This window comes from Rhinoderma darwinii, chromosome 8, assembly GCF_050947455.1.
Source record: "Rhinoderma darwinii isolate aRhiDar2 chromosome 8, aRhiDar2.hap1, whole genome shotgun sequence".
In the NCBI taxonomy this organism is placed as follows: Eukaryota; Metazoa; Chordata; class Amphibia; order Anura; family Rhinodermatidae; genus Rhinoderma; species Rhinoderma darwinii.
The window spans coordinates 113,483,312-113,501,151 of NC_134694.1; the positions used below are offsets into that span (position 1 = coordinate 113,483,312).

General features: G+C 44.0%; 1 protein-coding gene across 1 annotated transcript in view; it reads right to left on the reverse strand.

Annotated features, from left to right (window-relative positions):
* LOC142659882 (complement C2-like) overlaps positions 1 to 10,531 on the reverse strand; it is a 28,222-nt gene extending 17,691 nt beyond the window's left edge. The window contains exons 1-5 of the mRNA XM_075836427.1: positions 10,211 to 10,531; positions 8,846 to 9,061; positions 8,378 to 8,560; positions 7,864 to 8,037; positions 5,974 to 6,060 (exon numbers count right to left, since the gene is read on the reverse strand). Of these exons, the coding sequence (XP_075692542.1) occupies positions 5,974 to 6,060; positions 7,864 to 8,037; positions 8,378 to 8,560; positions 8,846 to 9,061; positions 10,211 to 10,295 (745 nt within the window). The 5' untranslated portion in view covers positions 10,296 to 10,531. The remainder of the gene's footprint in view (positions 1 to 5,973; positions 6,061 to 7,863; positions 8,038 to 8,377; positions 8,561 to 8,845; positions 9,062 to 10,210) is intronic.
* Positions 10,532 to 17,840: the final 7,309 nt, after the last annotated feature.

Genomic DNA, 17,840 nt, shown 5'->3' on the forward strand with positions numbered 1-17,840 from the left:
ACAGACCAGAGGGTTGAGATATTGATAGGACAACTAGAGGGCGCAGCATTAAGAGAAGTGAAATCCTGGCCCAGAACAGAGAAAAAAACAGTGGAACAGATACTGGACCGATTGCGTGCCACATTTGAAGTAAGGACTGTGGCAGAGCTCAAGATGAGGTTCTTTGGAAAGAAGCAGCAGCCCGGTGAGTCATTGAGAGACTTTGCTTTATCCCTGCAGGAGGCCCAGCGGGCAATTATGCAAGTAGAACCCTTAGAGGCTGCAGAGGCTGACAAGGCCTTAAGGGAGCAGTTTGTTGAAGGAGCTGCATCTGAAGCTCTTAAAAGTCAGCTCAGAATGTTGGCCTCCCAGAACCCAAGCTGTATCTTCTTGGACTTTAAAGAGCTCGCAATTAGAATCCTGGGGACTGAAGCCGCAGCGGTTCAAGCCAAAGTTTTCCCCTATTCCATAGAGACTCCTACGGAGTCGCAAGTAGATCATCCTACAGCAGCGGGAAGTCAAGTTGCACTAGCTCAGTGTGCTCACATGCAAGCTCAAGATCCAGTTGGTGAACTGAGGGACCAAATTGCTGTCCTCACCAAGAGCCTCAGTAAAATGTGCCAGAAAATGGAAGATATGGAGCAACGCCAGAACGAAAGCCGCCGCTACTCCAGTAACAGGTTCAGTAACCGATCAGAAGGGGGAAGTTACCGGAATTGGGGTAGACGCTCTTCTGACAGATTTGATACCACCGGAAGACCCATTTGTCGTAGGTGTCAAAGAGCTGGCCATATTGAAAGAGAATGTCGTCAGTTAAACGACAATCCCCCGAGGCAGAGGACCGCCCCTCGGGAGGAAGACCAATAGGTCCCACAACACCAGAATGGATTCCCCGGTACATTGGGCAGTGTCCAGTGATTACGATCCACCTAAATGGGATCCCACTGTCGGCCTTACTGGACACTGGCTCTCAAGTCACCACTCTGCAGAGAAGTTGGTTTGAGAAGTACTGGGACCTCGACCAGCTGATACAACCCCCAGACACGTGGCTTAACATTGTAGCCAGTAATGGACAATCGATACCCCATCGGGGCTACTGGGAACCCACGATCCAGATGGGAGAAACTGAACTGCCCCAGCAAGGCGTAATTGTAGTGAACGTCTGGGATGATGACTTTCCACCAGTGGTGCTGGGCATGAATGTTCTTAGGAATTGCTATGAAGAGATGCTAGATGCCCTACACCGAGCACTTTCTACAGTCCCTGTCTCCAATCAAAATGCAATTCAGCATGCTATCCGTCTCTTGAATGCCCAACAGAGGTTCACGAATGAAAAGGGTGAGATCTGCCGTGCCCGCATCATGGACTCACAACCAGTGACTCTGGAACCAGAGACGGAAACCATTCTGTGGTGTCGAGCTCGTCCAGGTTTGCAAGGTCAAGATTACCAGGCCCTTGTGGAACCTCTTCTTCTGGAAGATCATCCGACCGTGCTAGCAGCCAGAAGTCTAGTGACTGTTTCTAATGGGAGGGTACCTATTCGCCTCCTGAACATTGGTGATACGGCTGTGGTACTGAGTAAATACCGTCCAGTTGCTAAGCTCTCACAGGTCTTCTTCCAAGATGTCTGGAGCCCTGAGACTACAGTGTTCCAGCAAGCTACCCAGAATCAAGTTACCCCTGAGATGACAACAAAACCCTGGTGGACCGAGATCCATGTTGGCGATGCTAATACTACCGAAGAGGAGATCGAAGGAGCCCTGATGGTGGCCAAAGACAATCAACAAGCCTTCAGTAAACATCCTATGGATTTTGGGAAGGCTACTATCATTGAGCACACCATCCCTACAGGCGTCCATCCACCCATCAAAGAAAGGTACCGTCCCCTTCCACCAGCCATGTACCAGCCAGTGAAGAAAATGATTCGGGAAATGAAGGACGCAGATGTGATTCGGGAGAGCTACAGTCCATGGGCTGCACCCCTAGTCCTGGTGAAAAAGAAGGATGGCAACATTAGATTCTGCGTGGACTACCGCAAAATCAATAATATCACTCACAAGGATGCGTATCCCCTGCCACGCATTGAAGAATCCCTGACTGCTTTGGGGTCTGCTGCCTACTTCTCAACTCTGGATTTGACCAGCGGGTATTGGCAGGTACCTATGGCTCCCGAAGATAGGGAAAAGACTGCTTTCACTACTCCCATGGGGTTGTTCGAGTTTAATTGTATGCCCTTTGGGCTATGCAATGCCCCAGGAACCTTCCAGAGGCTGATGGAACGCTGCCTGGGTCACCAAAACTTCGAGACCGTCCTCTTGTACCTGGACGACGTAATCATCTACTCAAAGACTTATGAGGAACACCTACAGCACCTGGCAGAAGTCCTCAAAACCCTCATCAAATATGGCCTGAAAGTGAAACCCTCCAAGTGTCATCTCCTGAAGCCGGAAGTCCATTACTTAGGCCATGTCGTGAGTGCAGAAGGAGTGGTTCCTGATCCAGGCAAAGTAGCAGCAGTAAAGAGCTGGCCAGCCCCTACCACAGTCAAGGAGGTGAGAAGTTTCTTGGGATTTGCAGGGTATTATAGACGGTTCATCCCACACTTTGCCCAGATTGCAGAACCCCTCCAGGGATTGTTGAGAGGTCACTCCAAGGAAGCTATGAAGAGAAGGATCCCGATTGAGTGGGCTGAAGCCCATGAAGCCGCTTTCCAGAAGCTGAAGCAGCTGTTAACCGAACCACCTATCCTGGGATATCCTGACTACAACCAACCCTTTAGGCTGTATACTGATGCCAGCCAGAAGGGATTGGGGGCCGTCCTGTCGCAGGTACAGGACCAGAAAGAGAGAGTCATCGCTTATGCCAGCAGAGGTCTTCGAGGCGCTGAACGGAACGACCAGAATTATAGTTCCTTTAAGCTGGAATTCCTGGCCCTTGTGTGGGCAGTGACCGAAAAATTTAAAGATTACCTGGCTGCAACACCCTTCATCGTCTTCACGGATAATAATCCGCTGGCCCACTTGGATACAGCGCGACTGGGAGCTCTTGAACAGCGATGGGCATCCAGACTGGCGAATTATCAGTTTGTGATCAAGTACCGGACTGGTGCGTCCAACGTGAATGCCGATGCCTTATCCCGTTTGCCTGTGGGTGAAGAACCGGTCCGATGTAATGATGAATGGGAAGAGGTAGAGATGCCTACATTCTATGCCCAGTTTGCAACCCAGAATTCGGTGATCGCTCAGAGGAAGCGAAACGAACATCCGCAACCAAATGTTCCTGACTGCTCCCAAGATTCCAGACAGTGGGCTAGATTCCAACGGGAGAGTAGAAACCTACAGGAATTGCAGACTTCCCTTCTTCAGAAGAGGACTCCGGACCGAATACGTAGAGGTCAAGCTGATCAGGAATTAATTTGTCTATGGAGACTGAGGAATCGACTTTTCGTGTCCAGAGGTCTACTACAGAGGACTGCCCTGGATCCAGTAACGGGTGAGCGTCTACATCAAATTGTGGTACCCCGGCGAGATTCCAAATCCATCTTGGAAGCCTACCATGACAGATCGGGACACTTTGGGGTTCATAAAACGGAAGATACCATACGCCGACGATTTTACTGGATTGGCATGAGAGACGACATAGAGAAGTGGTGCCGAGAATGTCCCAACTGTGCTCAGAGCCGAGGAGAGCGTCATGACCAGAGAGCCCCACTTCACCCCATCATCAGTCATAGACCGCTGGAACTGGTAGCCATTGACCATGTCAAGTTTGAACCAAGCCGCACTGGGTATACTTATGCTATAACTATAATTGACCACTATACGAAGTTCGTGGTAGCTATGCCAGTGAAAGACCTGACTGCCAAGACCACCGCTGCCATCTTTTGGAAGAATTTCGTACTCCCCTATGGCTGTCCGGACAAGATCCTGACTGATCGTGGTTCCGCATTTGAGTCTCAACTGTTCCACGAGTTGTGTTCCCTCTATGGCTGTCAGAAGCTGAGAACTACCGCTTATCATCCACAAGGTAATGGCTTATGTGAAAAGATGAACCAGACTCTTATTGGGATGTTAAGAACTGTTCCGTCCCAGAAGAGGGCTGATTGGCCGACTCTCCTGCCAGAATTGGTGTACCTGTATAACAACACTGTGCACTGCTCCACAGGGTACACTCCTTACTATCTCCTGTTTGGCCGTCAGGGCAAATTGCCTTCGGACTTGGCCATGGATGTCGAAGTTCCAGATACTATCAACCCCCTGCCAAACACAGAGTGGGTGAGTGATCACCAGCGTCGCCTGGCTGAAGCCAACGAGATTGTGGAAAGAAGGATGGAAGATGCTCGTCAAAGGCAACAAGCAGGTTTTGATCAAAAGGCCGAAGCAGAACCCTTCCAAATTGGAGACCGTGTGTGGCTGAAAAACAACCATCGTTCAAGTAAGTTGGACAGCAAGTGGCAGAAAGAACCATACACAATTAAGTCCATCCCGCACCCTGGGACTGATGTCTATGAGATTGTGCGCGAAGGCCGAGATTCCCAAGTCGTCCACCGTAATCGTCTCAAGCTCTGCCTAAAGGAAGAGGTACCAGCAGAACCACAGACAACTGAGAAATCTCCTGCAGCTGAACCGCTACCGCCAACAACTAGTATGTCCCCTCTTGATTGGCTGTTCCAACCTTGGCTGTCTATTTTTGTTCCAAGAACTGTTCTTGATCCCGGCGAGGACCAAGTGACCTCGTCATCCGAGTTCCGGCCTGGTCCAGAGGAATCCAGGGACCCTGAAATTGCTATAGAGGAGCCCCTGAGGAGATCTGATAGAGCTACCCGAGGTAAGATGCCAGCTCGATATCAAGATTGAACTGTTGAATCTGAGACTTCATTTTTGGATTATCCTTCACCAGAGACATTGTATTGTTTGCATCCCAATTGGGTAACAAGCCCTTCATTTTCCCCAGTTCATATGACAAGGACTCTTGGACATTTTCCCTGTTCAGCATTATATCCTCACATTCCTCAGAGACTGTATGGACTCTTAGTTTATTATTGCAATTGTGATTAACCTTTGTTTTAGGTTAACCTGCCGCCTGGAGAGTCGGACGCCGAGGACGGCTTTATTTAAAGAGGGGGTGTATGTAGTGTCCCACAGGAGCACTACTATGAAAACTATGTTTGTATTCATGTGTTGTGTTATGCTGCCATCTACAGGTCCAGAAATGTTATGACATTGTGTTTCAGCCTATGCGGAGTGGTTTTCTATAATGTAACAGAAGCTGGGAGGAGTTAATTAGGGAGTGGTTAGAGTGAGTGAGGGCAGTGGTGAGCTAGGAGTGGATGCAGCAGGAAGCACAGTGAAGGTGCTCCTGAGTTCAGCCATTTTCGGATTACAGAGAAAGACAGGCCTAAAGAGATTTATTGGAATAACAGCTCAAGGAGCCAGAAGAGTCCAGAAAGAGAGACTGTGAGTAGAGAGATAATAGCACTCCTGCATTTAGCATTGGGCTACACTGATTGAGCTGAATTTGGATGACATATTTGTATTGTACAATCTCCATCTTGAAAAGTAAAAGTGTGCTGCAAGCTCTCCTGATTAACTGCCACCACCGTCTCCTGTCTTCTATTTGCACTCTACACCAAGGGCACCCCAAATAACACCAGACAGGAGTCAGCCACCAAGGGAGTGCCCCGGGGGAAACAACAGTCATCATCATCATCTTGTGCAGCCCCCTCATCACTGTGTGTGTGTCCCTGGGAGGTGGGAAGGCCTGCAAGGCAAAATACCACCGTGACACAAGACAGAGAGCCCAGTATCCACCATTTTGGGTTCCTGCATCCCCCGCCACCCACGGGCCACCACATATATATGTGTGTGTGGGGGCAGGGGGGTCACGGTCTAGCTCTCTATAGTCCGACAAGCCATCGGTGTCAATGATACAAATATCACTGGTTTCTCGCTGCCTGGTGAAAAGTCGCCATTGGTTGTGGGAAAGACAAGTTACCTTTTTTTTCAGAAGTTTTCAGAATTCCAGACAGTGACCCTGCAAAATACTCCCCAGCTTCCTCCGGGAGGTCAAAGGTATAAGGATCTGGGAAAAAGAAAAGGAGGGCCATCTATTATAATGGTAAATATTAATAGAGAGCATAGATGGGCAACTAGAGGAGATATAGTATATATAGGTATACCATTAGGCATGCAGTTCTACGGCGGACACAATGACAGAACCCAACAGACTGCATTATTAGTCAATGGGATCTGTCAGTTGCCGTTGATGTACATTATGGGACGGAGCCTTCACGACTTAATTTCTGTTTTTCTGCTTCTATGACGAAACAGAAAAACCAAATTAGCAACGCAGATGTAAGTTCATATATGAGTTGCAGAATCCGCTAGTTGCAGATTTCAGCATATTTGACAGGATAATTATCACTGTATACAGCGCTATTTTTCCTGTCAAAACGACAGACATTACGAGGGAACCTGACCCTATTATAAGTCAATGGGATTCGTCCGGCACTGTGTGATGTCCGTGGCTGCGGGCCGTCAGCTCCAACCTCCCCCTGACAGCCGCAGCCATGAGTCGGCAAGCGCTGGCCCCAGCCTCCTCCTTAGGACACACTAGCAGTCGCGTCCACTCATCTCAGCCGGATCCCGTAGGGTGCGCGCGGATACTCGTGCCCGCTCTTAAAAGGGGCAGCGTGCGCACTGGACCTTTTGATGAACTTTGACCCATGAGTACCCTGGACTATAAGAGGGGTCCAGCCCCCTGCCACTATGCCTGAGCGTTGTTGTTTCCCTTAGTCTGTCTTGCAAATGGTCTAAGTGTCTTCCAGCTTCCCAGTGTTCCCCGTACCTGTATCCTGTATCCTGTTTCCAGTGCTATATGTACCATCCTGGTCTACTGCCGTGCTGAGCTGTTGCCATGTTGTGCTGCATCTTCACGCCTGATGTCTGCCTGCCAATTGGTCCTAGCCGAGCCTGACTTGCTGCTGTTTACATTGCCTCAGGTACCCTTTTCTGGACTATAGACTTTGTACCATACCTGTTTGGCCAGCTGCCATCCCGCTACGTGGTACGGCCCAGTGGGTCCACACCCCGCCTCGTGACACACTGTTGGGGTCCGTCAGCTTAAATTCAGTTTTTCTGCTCCTATGAGGGTACCGAAATAGGTAATTTACAACGCAGATGTGAACGCAGCCTAAAGCTCTGTTCATATCTGTTGTTGTGGGCTCTGTTGGAGAGTCCCTCATATTTGGCAGGAAAAATAGAACTGCATACAACGCTATTTCTCTCGGCAATACGAAAGACACCACGATGGAACCCGACTGGCCTCATTATAAGTCAATGGAGTCCATTGGGTGCCAGTATGTCCTTCATATGATGGATCAGACACTGGACGCAGATGTGAGAAGTGCCTAAGGACATAATGGTTGGTTGTGATGATGGATGGAGATAAAATGTGACCTATAATTTTGACTTAAAGGGGTTGTCCATGCACGGACAACTGAGGACCTATCCACAAGATATGTCATCAGTATATGATTGGTGCGGGTCCAACAACCGGACCCCACACCGATCAGCTGCTCCGGCTGCCTCATGTTATGAAGGGTATGCAGTAGTCGGAGCAGGAAGCAGATGGCTCTGACAACTGCATAGGGTTCGTGCTGCAGAACTGCAACTCTGCTCCTATTCACTTGAATAGTGCAGTACTGCAGCTCGGCCGCTATCATGTGACCGGAGGCATCTGATTCTGGCATGGACTCTCGGTGCCTGGAGGCAGCCGGAGCAGCTGATCGGTGTGGGGTCCGGGTGTTGGACCCACACTGATCATATACTGATGACCTATCTGGTGGATCCTAACTAAGGATCAGTTCTTGTACCCAATACTCACAAAGACAGATGACCTCAGTCCCACTCCATCGCCTGTTCTCTAAACACGTTCTTTTTGATGAGCCAATCAGAGTAAGGCCGGTGATACATTTGTATGAGACACTACCATCCACGTCATATCGAACACCAGTTTTTATTGCGCCAAGGGGTGAACCTGGATCAGGACAGTGGCCGGCTGTAGGGTACAACACATATGATAATAACAGTCAATGCAAATATAAATAAAATAAGAATTTAATGTATTTCCCATAACATCTGTTGTCAGCCTATAATGTGAATCTTACTAAAAAGCTAAAAAAAATACAGATCTTGCCTTTCACATATCCACCATGCCCCTCTAAGCGTCCATGTATTTCAACTCTTTTATATTCCAATTCCTCAATGATATTGAATTATCTGGCCATCAGGACCATCCCAACGTTCCTCACCCGTTCCAAAATTAATTTGTTCTTTCTATATATGTTTTGTATTGTTTGTCTATCAACCATACTAGCCTATGATATCCAGACACTCACCTCCATCATCACAGATTGCGGTCTCTCCACTCCATTTTCCATTTTTCTTACATGATCTTACCATAGATCCCCTGGGAATGTAACCATCATTACACATGAAGGTAATATTAAAGTCTACATAAAAAGGCCCTCTTGGGTGAAAGTCTCCATTTTCAAATATAACGGGGTCAGGACATCTAATTTCTGAAAATACAAGAGAAAGTGCAATTTAAATAAAAAGTAAAAGGTAAATTTGTATAAAAATGAAGATTACTATAATAAAGTACAGTAAATGTCATTACTAGTCAGTCCTATTTATATAGGTGCCATTCATGGACTTAGGTAGGTACCCATGGCAGTCCCTATAAATTAGTCAGAACTATTCATCACAAATTCTATGTTATCATATGTGACATAGTGGCACTACCATCTCAACTTTGTGAGCAATGCCACCACCATGAAATGTCGTTTGTACTCATAAGTACATACTTTTACATAATATTTCTCTCATTTTCTTCCCAGAGCTGTTTTTTATGTCCGTCCATTTGCCATTTGCTTGGCATGTGCGGCTGCTTTCTGGCCAGGCGTATTGCCCCGAGGGGCAGAGGAATTTGGCAGTACTTCCAACATTCAGTCCATCTGTTAGGGTTGCAGGGACAGTCTTGTTGCCAAGATCTTGGGGGCACTGAATCTTGGGTTCACAAACTGTGGAAGAAAATGGAGATATGGGATTGGAAGAGAATACAGCATCCTACAGGACAAATGTTTCACGTATTTCAGAGTGCTAACATGCAAAATAATAGACAGTGCTGGTGACTTCATATAGTAACCCAGTAAAAAGCGCTACATGGTAAAAAAAATTATATTCCACTTGGTGACACACCATGTGGCCGCCATTACAGTTCCAAGAGGTTGTCATCCAAATGTCTTAGAATATTAAACACAGTTATGAAGTGATACACAAGATATGCCATGTATGTCTAAGGGCCTGTTCACATCAGCGTTGGCTTTGCGTTCCGGGGTTCCGTCTGTGGTTTTTCCGAAGGAATCAATAACGCAGTCGACTGCGCTATTGATCTAAATATCAATGGTGACGGAAACGGAAGCTGTGGTTTCAGTTTGACTTTCCGTTGCGGGGTTCACCCGACGAAAGCCTCAGATGGAACCACGGAACGGATAGTCAACGCTGATGTGAACAGGGGTTCACATCTCGCAGATTTCTTGTGGAATTACCGTGCAGATTCTGCAATGAAAATCTGCGTGAATTAAAGTACAAGTGTTTAAAACTCCATCCACATGTAGCGGGGAAAAAAAATCAGCGCTGAATCAGCTGCAGATTTAAAATGCCTTTCCTCTCCTCTAAATCATCTTGTCAGCAGTTTTGACCTAAAAACTGCTGACAGGTTGTGGCGCTTGTGGAGAGGGGGAGCCCTGCATTCGTTCCCACTGGCCACGGGACCAGCCTGAGTTTGTCATTCCCTTTTCCACAGGACCTATATCGGCCATAGGGGCTGTCTGATAGAGATATCTTTGGTACAGGAATCACCGGCCACAGGGGCTGTCTGATAGAGATCTCTTTGGTACAGGAATCACCGGCCACAGGGGCTGTCTGATATAGATATCTTTGGTACAGGAATCACCGGCCACAGGGGCTGTCTGATAGAGATATCTTTGGTACAGGAATCACCGGCCACAGGGGCTGTCTGATATAGATATCTTTGATAAAGGAATCACATTTTGCAAACTGCAGTAATAGTTTAGGAGTATCTTTTAGGAACTTTGGGGCCAATAAAAAAGGGTTATTCCAAAACATTAGCATGTGTGGAAGTAACATGTAAAAATAATTCTACATACCTGCGAGATATATTGACCCCAGGAGGAGAATGGCCTGGAGGAGGCCACATGATGAAATATATTCTGCTTGCAGTCGGTGCCCCATTTCAGTCTTCACCGTTCCTTAGCTCTGCTGTACGGGGTGCAGAGAAACGAGAAGAGTGCAGTCCGGGCTACACCTCCAGGGAGGAGTGAACCACAGGGAACAGAGTTAACCACAGGGGAGATGAAGATATAGACAAAAAATGTCATCTCATTGTCCGATATTCTCTTGTGATCAGATCAAATTTTTCAAAACTGAATTCTTTTTAGATCATATACATTGACCCATAGGGAATTATCTCCAGTCACAGTTTACAAGCTGAAAAACAGTGATTCTCTGCTGAGAAGCTGAGATATGAGGTGCTACAGGGTCAAGGAGTAAAAAAAAAAAATGTAAAAAATGAATTCATTGACACTAGAAAAAAAAAATCCAGGTGACCACAGTTTTCCCTGCACATTACAGGCCGCATAGGGAGCTCTACAGTCAGAGGACCCCCAGCAAACAGCACCCCATGTCTCAGCTTCCTGTTACTAAGCAACGTCTTGATGAAGTCTAAAGTCAGCAACGACAAGTAAAGTTTTATTAAGGAACCCTTAATGAATAATTACGAAACAGTTTTATTTAGCCGGAGTACCACTTTAAATCATTCTTTTTTTTTTTTACTGGAAATTTGTGAAGTCCCTGTGTTACTCTCGCTTTCATTTCTCCTATCTTTCTTCATCTGTTTACCATTTGTTGGCGCTCCCTCTTTCAACATTGGCTGGCGACATTGATTTTACTGGAATTGTTTATGGAGAGGATAAGCAAAAGGTTAAAGGTGACTTAACTAAAAACCGGACTCAGAGACTAGAGCCCACTCCTGATGCTTATGCCATAATGCAAGAATTTCCCGGTATGGATGCACATTGTGCAAAAGAAAGTATAAGAAGTATTTAATAAAAAAAAAATTACAAAAAAGATTAATAGGCGCCATGATGTTCTTAAAGATATTGTATGCTTTGAGCAAGTCCGTTTTGTTATAAGGGTCCTCTAATAATAAGTTGATCACAGGATGTCTCACTGCTGGACCCTGGCAATTAATAAAGGAACCCAGCAGCAAGCGGTCAATTACCCTGCAGCGCCACCACTGGAGAAATAAGGAATTACACGGTGCCCATTGAAATCAAAGGGCAGTCCATGTAATGTAAGGACATGCCGAGTCCTCCAGACTGAGAGACGCTCTTTATATTCACCCTCTGCTCTGACTAAAAATGAGGATCCTGAACAAGGGACCCCCCTCCATTAAATATTTTGAATTCCTTAATAGGATATTTGAAAATGCAGTTTCTAAACCAAACAACCGAGGAAATTTAACCTAAAATTGATGGCTTATGATAGTGAAATAACTGTTCCCTGCCCAGTGGGTGGCTGGGAGCGTTGCTGTTGAAGCACTGTGAAGGAGCCACTGGACTTGACTAGCACTGCGGCTCTTTCCTTTTGAGGATCAGTGGGGGTCCTGGCAGTCGAATCACGACCAATTATAAAAAAAATGGCTTATCCTAGTATTAGACAGTCACTTCCAATAGTGAAAAACCTTCTAAATAAGTCAATGCTCCAGAGCTGCATTCACAATTCTGCAGGCTTCGGGAGATTTCTACTAAACAGGTAAAGTTGGTCATAAATCAGTAAAATTAGAAGTAAAAGAAGAGGCCAAAGTTTGGTAATTATGTTGTTTTATTTTACTTACAGAGATATTGACCTATTTCTGGTTCGGCGGACATTTTTATAAAAGTGATAACAGGAAGTGCAGCCATATCGGTCACCTTTGAATCATCTACTCAGAAGCTGATGGTAAAACTTTCACTTTGTTGTAAGTTTAATAAACTGTCAATAAGCTCTAAATTCTGATTCCCTAATATACAGGCAATTTTTTAAAGGTAAACGTTTTAGGTAAAAATCCAATGTTAATTATAAGGTGAAAATCCAGTTTGGGTGGTTTGCTTTTTGTAAAGTATAGTCTTTGTGACTGCCACTCTACAGTAATCTGATCCAGAAAGGAGTAACTGTACCTCCACATTATAAGAGATCAGTATTAAGGGTGTTTCCGTCGACATCATTGATGACTGTTTCCAAGGCCAACAAGCAGAATAGCGACTGCAGCTCTGGAGCATAATACAGGATGTAACAAGAGCAGCATGTGTTTACATTTATTCTATATATTAATTCTATATAGAAACAGCAAAATAGTGTTCAGAAGAGGAAATACACTATAACTAAAAAAGGTGATAAAGTTGGCTAAAATACAAAATGAAAGGCAGGTTGCCAAAGAAAGCAAAATAAATCGAAAAAATTATTTAGGTATATAAATGCAAAGAAATCAAGGTCAGAGCATGTAAGACCCCTAATAACGGTAACATGGAGTTGGTCACTGGGGGTCAAGAGATGGCAGAGCTATCAAAATGTTATTTTTAGCTCTGTATGTACAAAAGAAGAGAAACGGATGTAAATGATGCCAGTGCTGAGAAGCTGATGAAGGCAGTGCCAGTGCTAAGAAGCTGATGACGGTGGTGCCACTGCTGAGGAGCCTATGTAGGCAGTGCCAGTGCTGAGGATCGGATGTTGGTGGTGCCAGTGCTGAGAAGTTGATGTAGGTGGTGCCAGTGCTGAGGAGCCTATGTAGGCGGTCCCAGTGCTGGGGATCTGATGTTGGTGGTGCCACTGCTGAGAAGTTGATGTAGGTGGTGCCAGTGCTGAGGAGCCTATGTAGGCGATGCCAGTGCTGGGGATCTGATGTTGGTGGTGCCACTGCTGAGAGCTGCTGTAGGGGTTCTAGTTCTGAGGAGCTGATGTAGGTGGTGCCAGTGCAAAGGAGCTGGTGTAGCCTGATACAGTGCTGAGTAGTTGATGTAGACATAGCCAGTACTGAAGACTAGATGTAGACGGTGCCAGTGTTGTTAATCAATTAATATACGTAATTGACTGAATGTAGACCGGGTCTAAGCGACGTTAAATAAAGTAAATCTGAACAAGTCTCTGGGACCAGATGGAACTCAGTCCAGTTATTTTTATACCTCTCTTTATAATATTTAGAGATTCTCTAATGACTGGCATAGTGCCAATGGACTGGCGCAGAGAACATGTGGTGCTCTTTTTCAAAAAGGGCCCCAGGTCTTTCCCAAGTAATTATAGACGAGTAAGTTTAACATCCATTGCTGGAAAAATGTTTAAGGGGCTCCTAAGGTACTATATACAGGAGCTGACTTGGACACTCTAAGTGTTTGGGCATACACTTGGCAAATCAGGTTACTGTGGATACATGTAAAGTTATACATCCGGGTACTAATAATTTGCATGCACCATATATCCTAGGGGGAATGAAATTGGTAGAGTCACTTGTTCAGTAGGATCTGGGTGTTCGTGAAGATCAATGACTAAATAACAGCACAATGTCAATCAGCTGCATCTAAAGCCAGCAAGATATTGTTGTGTATTAAAAGAGGCATGGACTCACTGGGCAGGGACATAATATTACCACTTTACAAAGCTATAGTACGACCTCATCTAGAATATGGATTTCAGTTTTGGGCTCTAGTTCCTACAACTAGCTGTCTGGAGAAAAAACAAGTTTAATCTCCAGAGGTGACAAGCCTTCTTCACGGTAAGAACTGTAAATATGTGGAAAAGCCGACCTCAGGAGCTGGTCACAGCAGGAATGGTAGATGGCTCCAAGAAAGGACAAGATGATTTCTTAGACAAAAAAACAACAAGAACGCCACCTATGTCAATGTAGAGAGCGCTTGTTTGAGTGTTGATCAAGTCTGATCGCCACTTGGGATGAGGAATGTTTCTCTTTCCAGGCAGATTGTCTCATGCCTTATGGGTTTATTATGGTTCTCTGGATCAATAGGGGGGAAACAAGGTTATAAAATGTACCCATACCCCGTACCTTCACCCATCCCATGGTTGAACTTAATGGACATGTATCTTTTTTTAAACAGTACTATGTAACTATAACTAAAATTGCACGTTATAACACCAACAATATTTCATCTTTTACTAAGCAGCGACATTTGAGCAGCGCCCTGGGCTTTCAGCAGCTGGCTCGTGCACGCATTGCTTTTAAAAAACACTTATCTTCTTGTGAATGCAAATAATATGGCACTTTTTGCAGAATCACTTCATCAAAAAGAAAGACATTTTGCAATGAAAGAGGAACAAGCAAAATATTAGTGCTGAGAATGTTTCCTGCATTATTGAATTGCATATCATTATTTAAATATATAGTGTCATACAGTTCCCGAATAGTGCAGTACAATAATAAAATAAATAGTGCCCACTTAGAGCCAAACTGTGCCCACATAGTGCATCACAATGTCCACACAGTGACAATCAATACAAGGAGTGCCATACAGTGTGCAATTCTGTGCCTATATCGAGCCATGCAGTACAAAGAGAATGCCATTCTGTGCCCAAATAGTGCCATACTCTGTATAGATAAATAGTACATCTAGTGCTCATTTGGTGCCCACAGTACCCAGTGGCAGCGTCCATCACAAAGCAGCCCAGTTACCATTGACGTTGTTCTATCACGGAGAATGAACTTTCTTGCACTCTGCAGGAGTTGCGCTGCCTTCTGCTGATCACAGCCGGTAAAACTAGTAATGTCTCATTGACGTTACTTTCTTTACTATATATAATGTTCCCAAATACTTAAAGCAGTTGTCCTTGCACAGACAACTGATGACCTATCCTGTGGATAGGTCATCAGTATATGATCGGTGGGAGTCCGACACCCGGACCCCGCACCAATCAGCTGCTCTGGCTGCCTCCGGGCACCGGATATCCATGCCGGCAGCAGATGGCTCCAGTCCAGAATAGCGGTCGAGCGGTAGTATTGCGTGTGTGAATTGGAGCAGAGCTATGAGTATACGGGGCCATATGCTTCTAGCACCGAACTCTGCATACAGTACATAACATCCGAAGGCAGCTGATCGGTGCAGGGTCCGGGTGTCGGACCTCCACCGATCATATACTGATGACCTATCCTGTGGATAGCTTATCATTGTCCCTGCCCAGACAACCCCTTTAAGGTTCTCCACGCTGTCTTAATCTAGAAATGCAGACCGGGGGGTTGGGGGGTCAGGGCTTGGGCGACATCGTAGAGGCGGGATCAACATGGTAACACACAGGATAGCCGAACAGCAGTAGCAATCCAAGACTGTTCCACTGGATTCTTGGAGGGGCCTGCCTTCAGAGTTTACGACTAAGTTATCAAGAAGCAGGTGGCATAGGGTGAATACATGACTGTAAAATCAGACTACATGGTTGTCTGTAACCATGGAGATACATAGATCTGCATAGGTGCTGTACACACAAAACGGTAATCAATATTTATTTTCTAAGTTGCGTACTTTCTTTTTAAATTTAAGATTAAATGGTTGCAAAGGGTCATGTAGCCTTCTAAGTATTTGGGTAGAGTGACGGGCTCTTGCTACCACCATACACTGTCCATCTGGCACATGGACATGTCTAAGACGCAATACATCTTGAGCAATATGGTAAGACTTCCCCTTAAACATGGCAGAGTGTGAAAATGTCCACGTGTGCAAATCCTAATAAAGGAACTTCCTATAACTCTTAAGTCACAAGCTGTAGCCTGTTTATCCCTAATGGCACATCTAACACCTGTATCATAAGCCATGGGAAGGAGAAATCCGCATAAAAGGACCGAGCTGCTTTACTAAGCAAACAAACCTCCCTCATGTGGATTACAGTCTCATGGGTTCTGTTGTAACACTGTCACCTTCTAATAATATCTCTCCGACCTTCTATTTCACTGTATAATAATTCCACCAACACCAAATATTTAGCTACGGGAGGAGTTTATAAACAGTAGAAAATTTCTCACCATGTGGACTTCCAATGATCCATTGGACTCCTCGAAAGGCTCTATGGGTGCCCACTGGTATTAACACCAACAGTGCAGTAAAATGCTGCCCCTATAGACATAAATAGAATATAACTACTATAATACTGCCCCCTATGTACAAGAATATAACTACTATAATACTGCATCGTGTATACAAGAATATAACTACTATAATACTGCCCCCTATATACAAGAATATAACTACTATAATACTGCCCCTATATACAAGAATATAACTACTATAATACTGCCCCCTATATACAAGAATATAACTACTATAATACTGCCCCTATATACAAGAATATAACTACTATAATACTGCTCCCTATATACAAGAATATAACTACTATAATACTGCCCCCTATTTACAATATAACTACTATAATACTGCCCCTATATACAAGAATATAACTACTATAATACTGGCCCTATATACAAGAATATAATTACTATAATACTGCCCCATATACAAGAATATAACTACTATAATACTGCCCCCTATATACAAGAATATAACTACTATAATACTGCCCCTATATACAAGAATATAACTACTATAATACTGCCCCTATATACAAGAATATAACTACTATATTACTGCTCCTATATACAAGAATATAACTACTATAATACTGCCCCCCTATATACAAGAATATAACTACTATAATACTGCCCCTATATACAAGAATATAATTACTATAATACTGCCCCATATACAAGAATATAACTACTATAATACTGCCCCCTATATACAAGAATATAACTACTATAATACTGCTCCTATATACAAGAATATAACTACTATAATACTGCTCCCTATATACAAGAATATAACTACTATAATACTTCCCCTATATACAAGAATATAACTACTATAATACTATCCCTATATACAAGAATATAACTACTATAATACTGCCCCCTATATACAAGAATATAACTACTATAATACTGCTCCTATATACAAGAATATAACTACTATAATACTGCTCCTATATACAAGAATATAGCTACTATAATACTGCCCTCTATATACAAGAATATAACTACTATAATACTGCCCCTATATACAAGAATATAACTACTATAATACTGCGCCTATATACAAGAATATAACTACTATAATACTGCCCCCTATATACAAGAATATAACTACTATAATACTGCCCCCTATATACAAGAATATAACTACTATAATACTTCTCCTATATACAAGAATATAACTACTATAATACTGCTCCTATGTACAAGAATATAACTACTATAATAGTGCCCCCTATATACAAGAATATAACTACTATAATACTGCTCCTATATACAAGAATATAACTACTATAATACTGCCCCCTATATACAAGAATATAACTACTATAATACTGCCCCCTATGTACAAGAATATAACTACTATAATACTGCCCCCTATATACAAGAATATAACTACTATAATACTGCTCCTATATACAAGAATATAACTACTATAATACTGCCCCCTATATACAAGAATATAACTACTGTAATACTGCCTCCTATATACAAGAATATAACTACTATAATACTGCCCCCTATATACAAGAATATAACTACTATAATACTGCCCCCTATATACAAGAATATAACTACTATAATACTGCCCCTATATACAAGAATATAACTACTATAATACTGCTCCCTATATACAAGAATATAACTACTATAATACT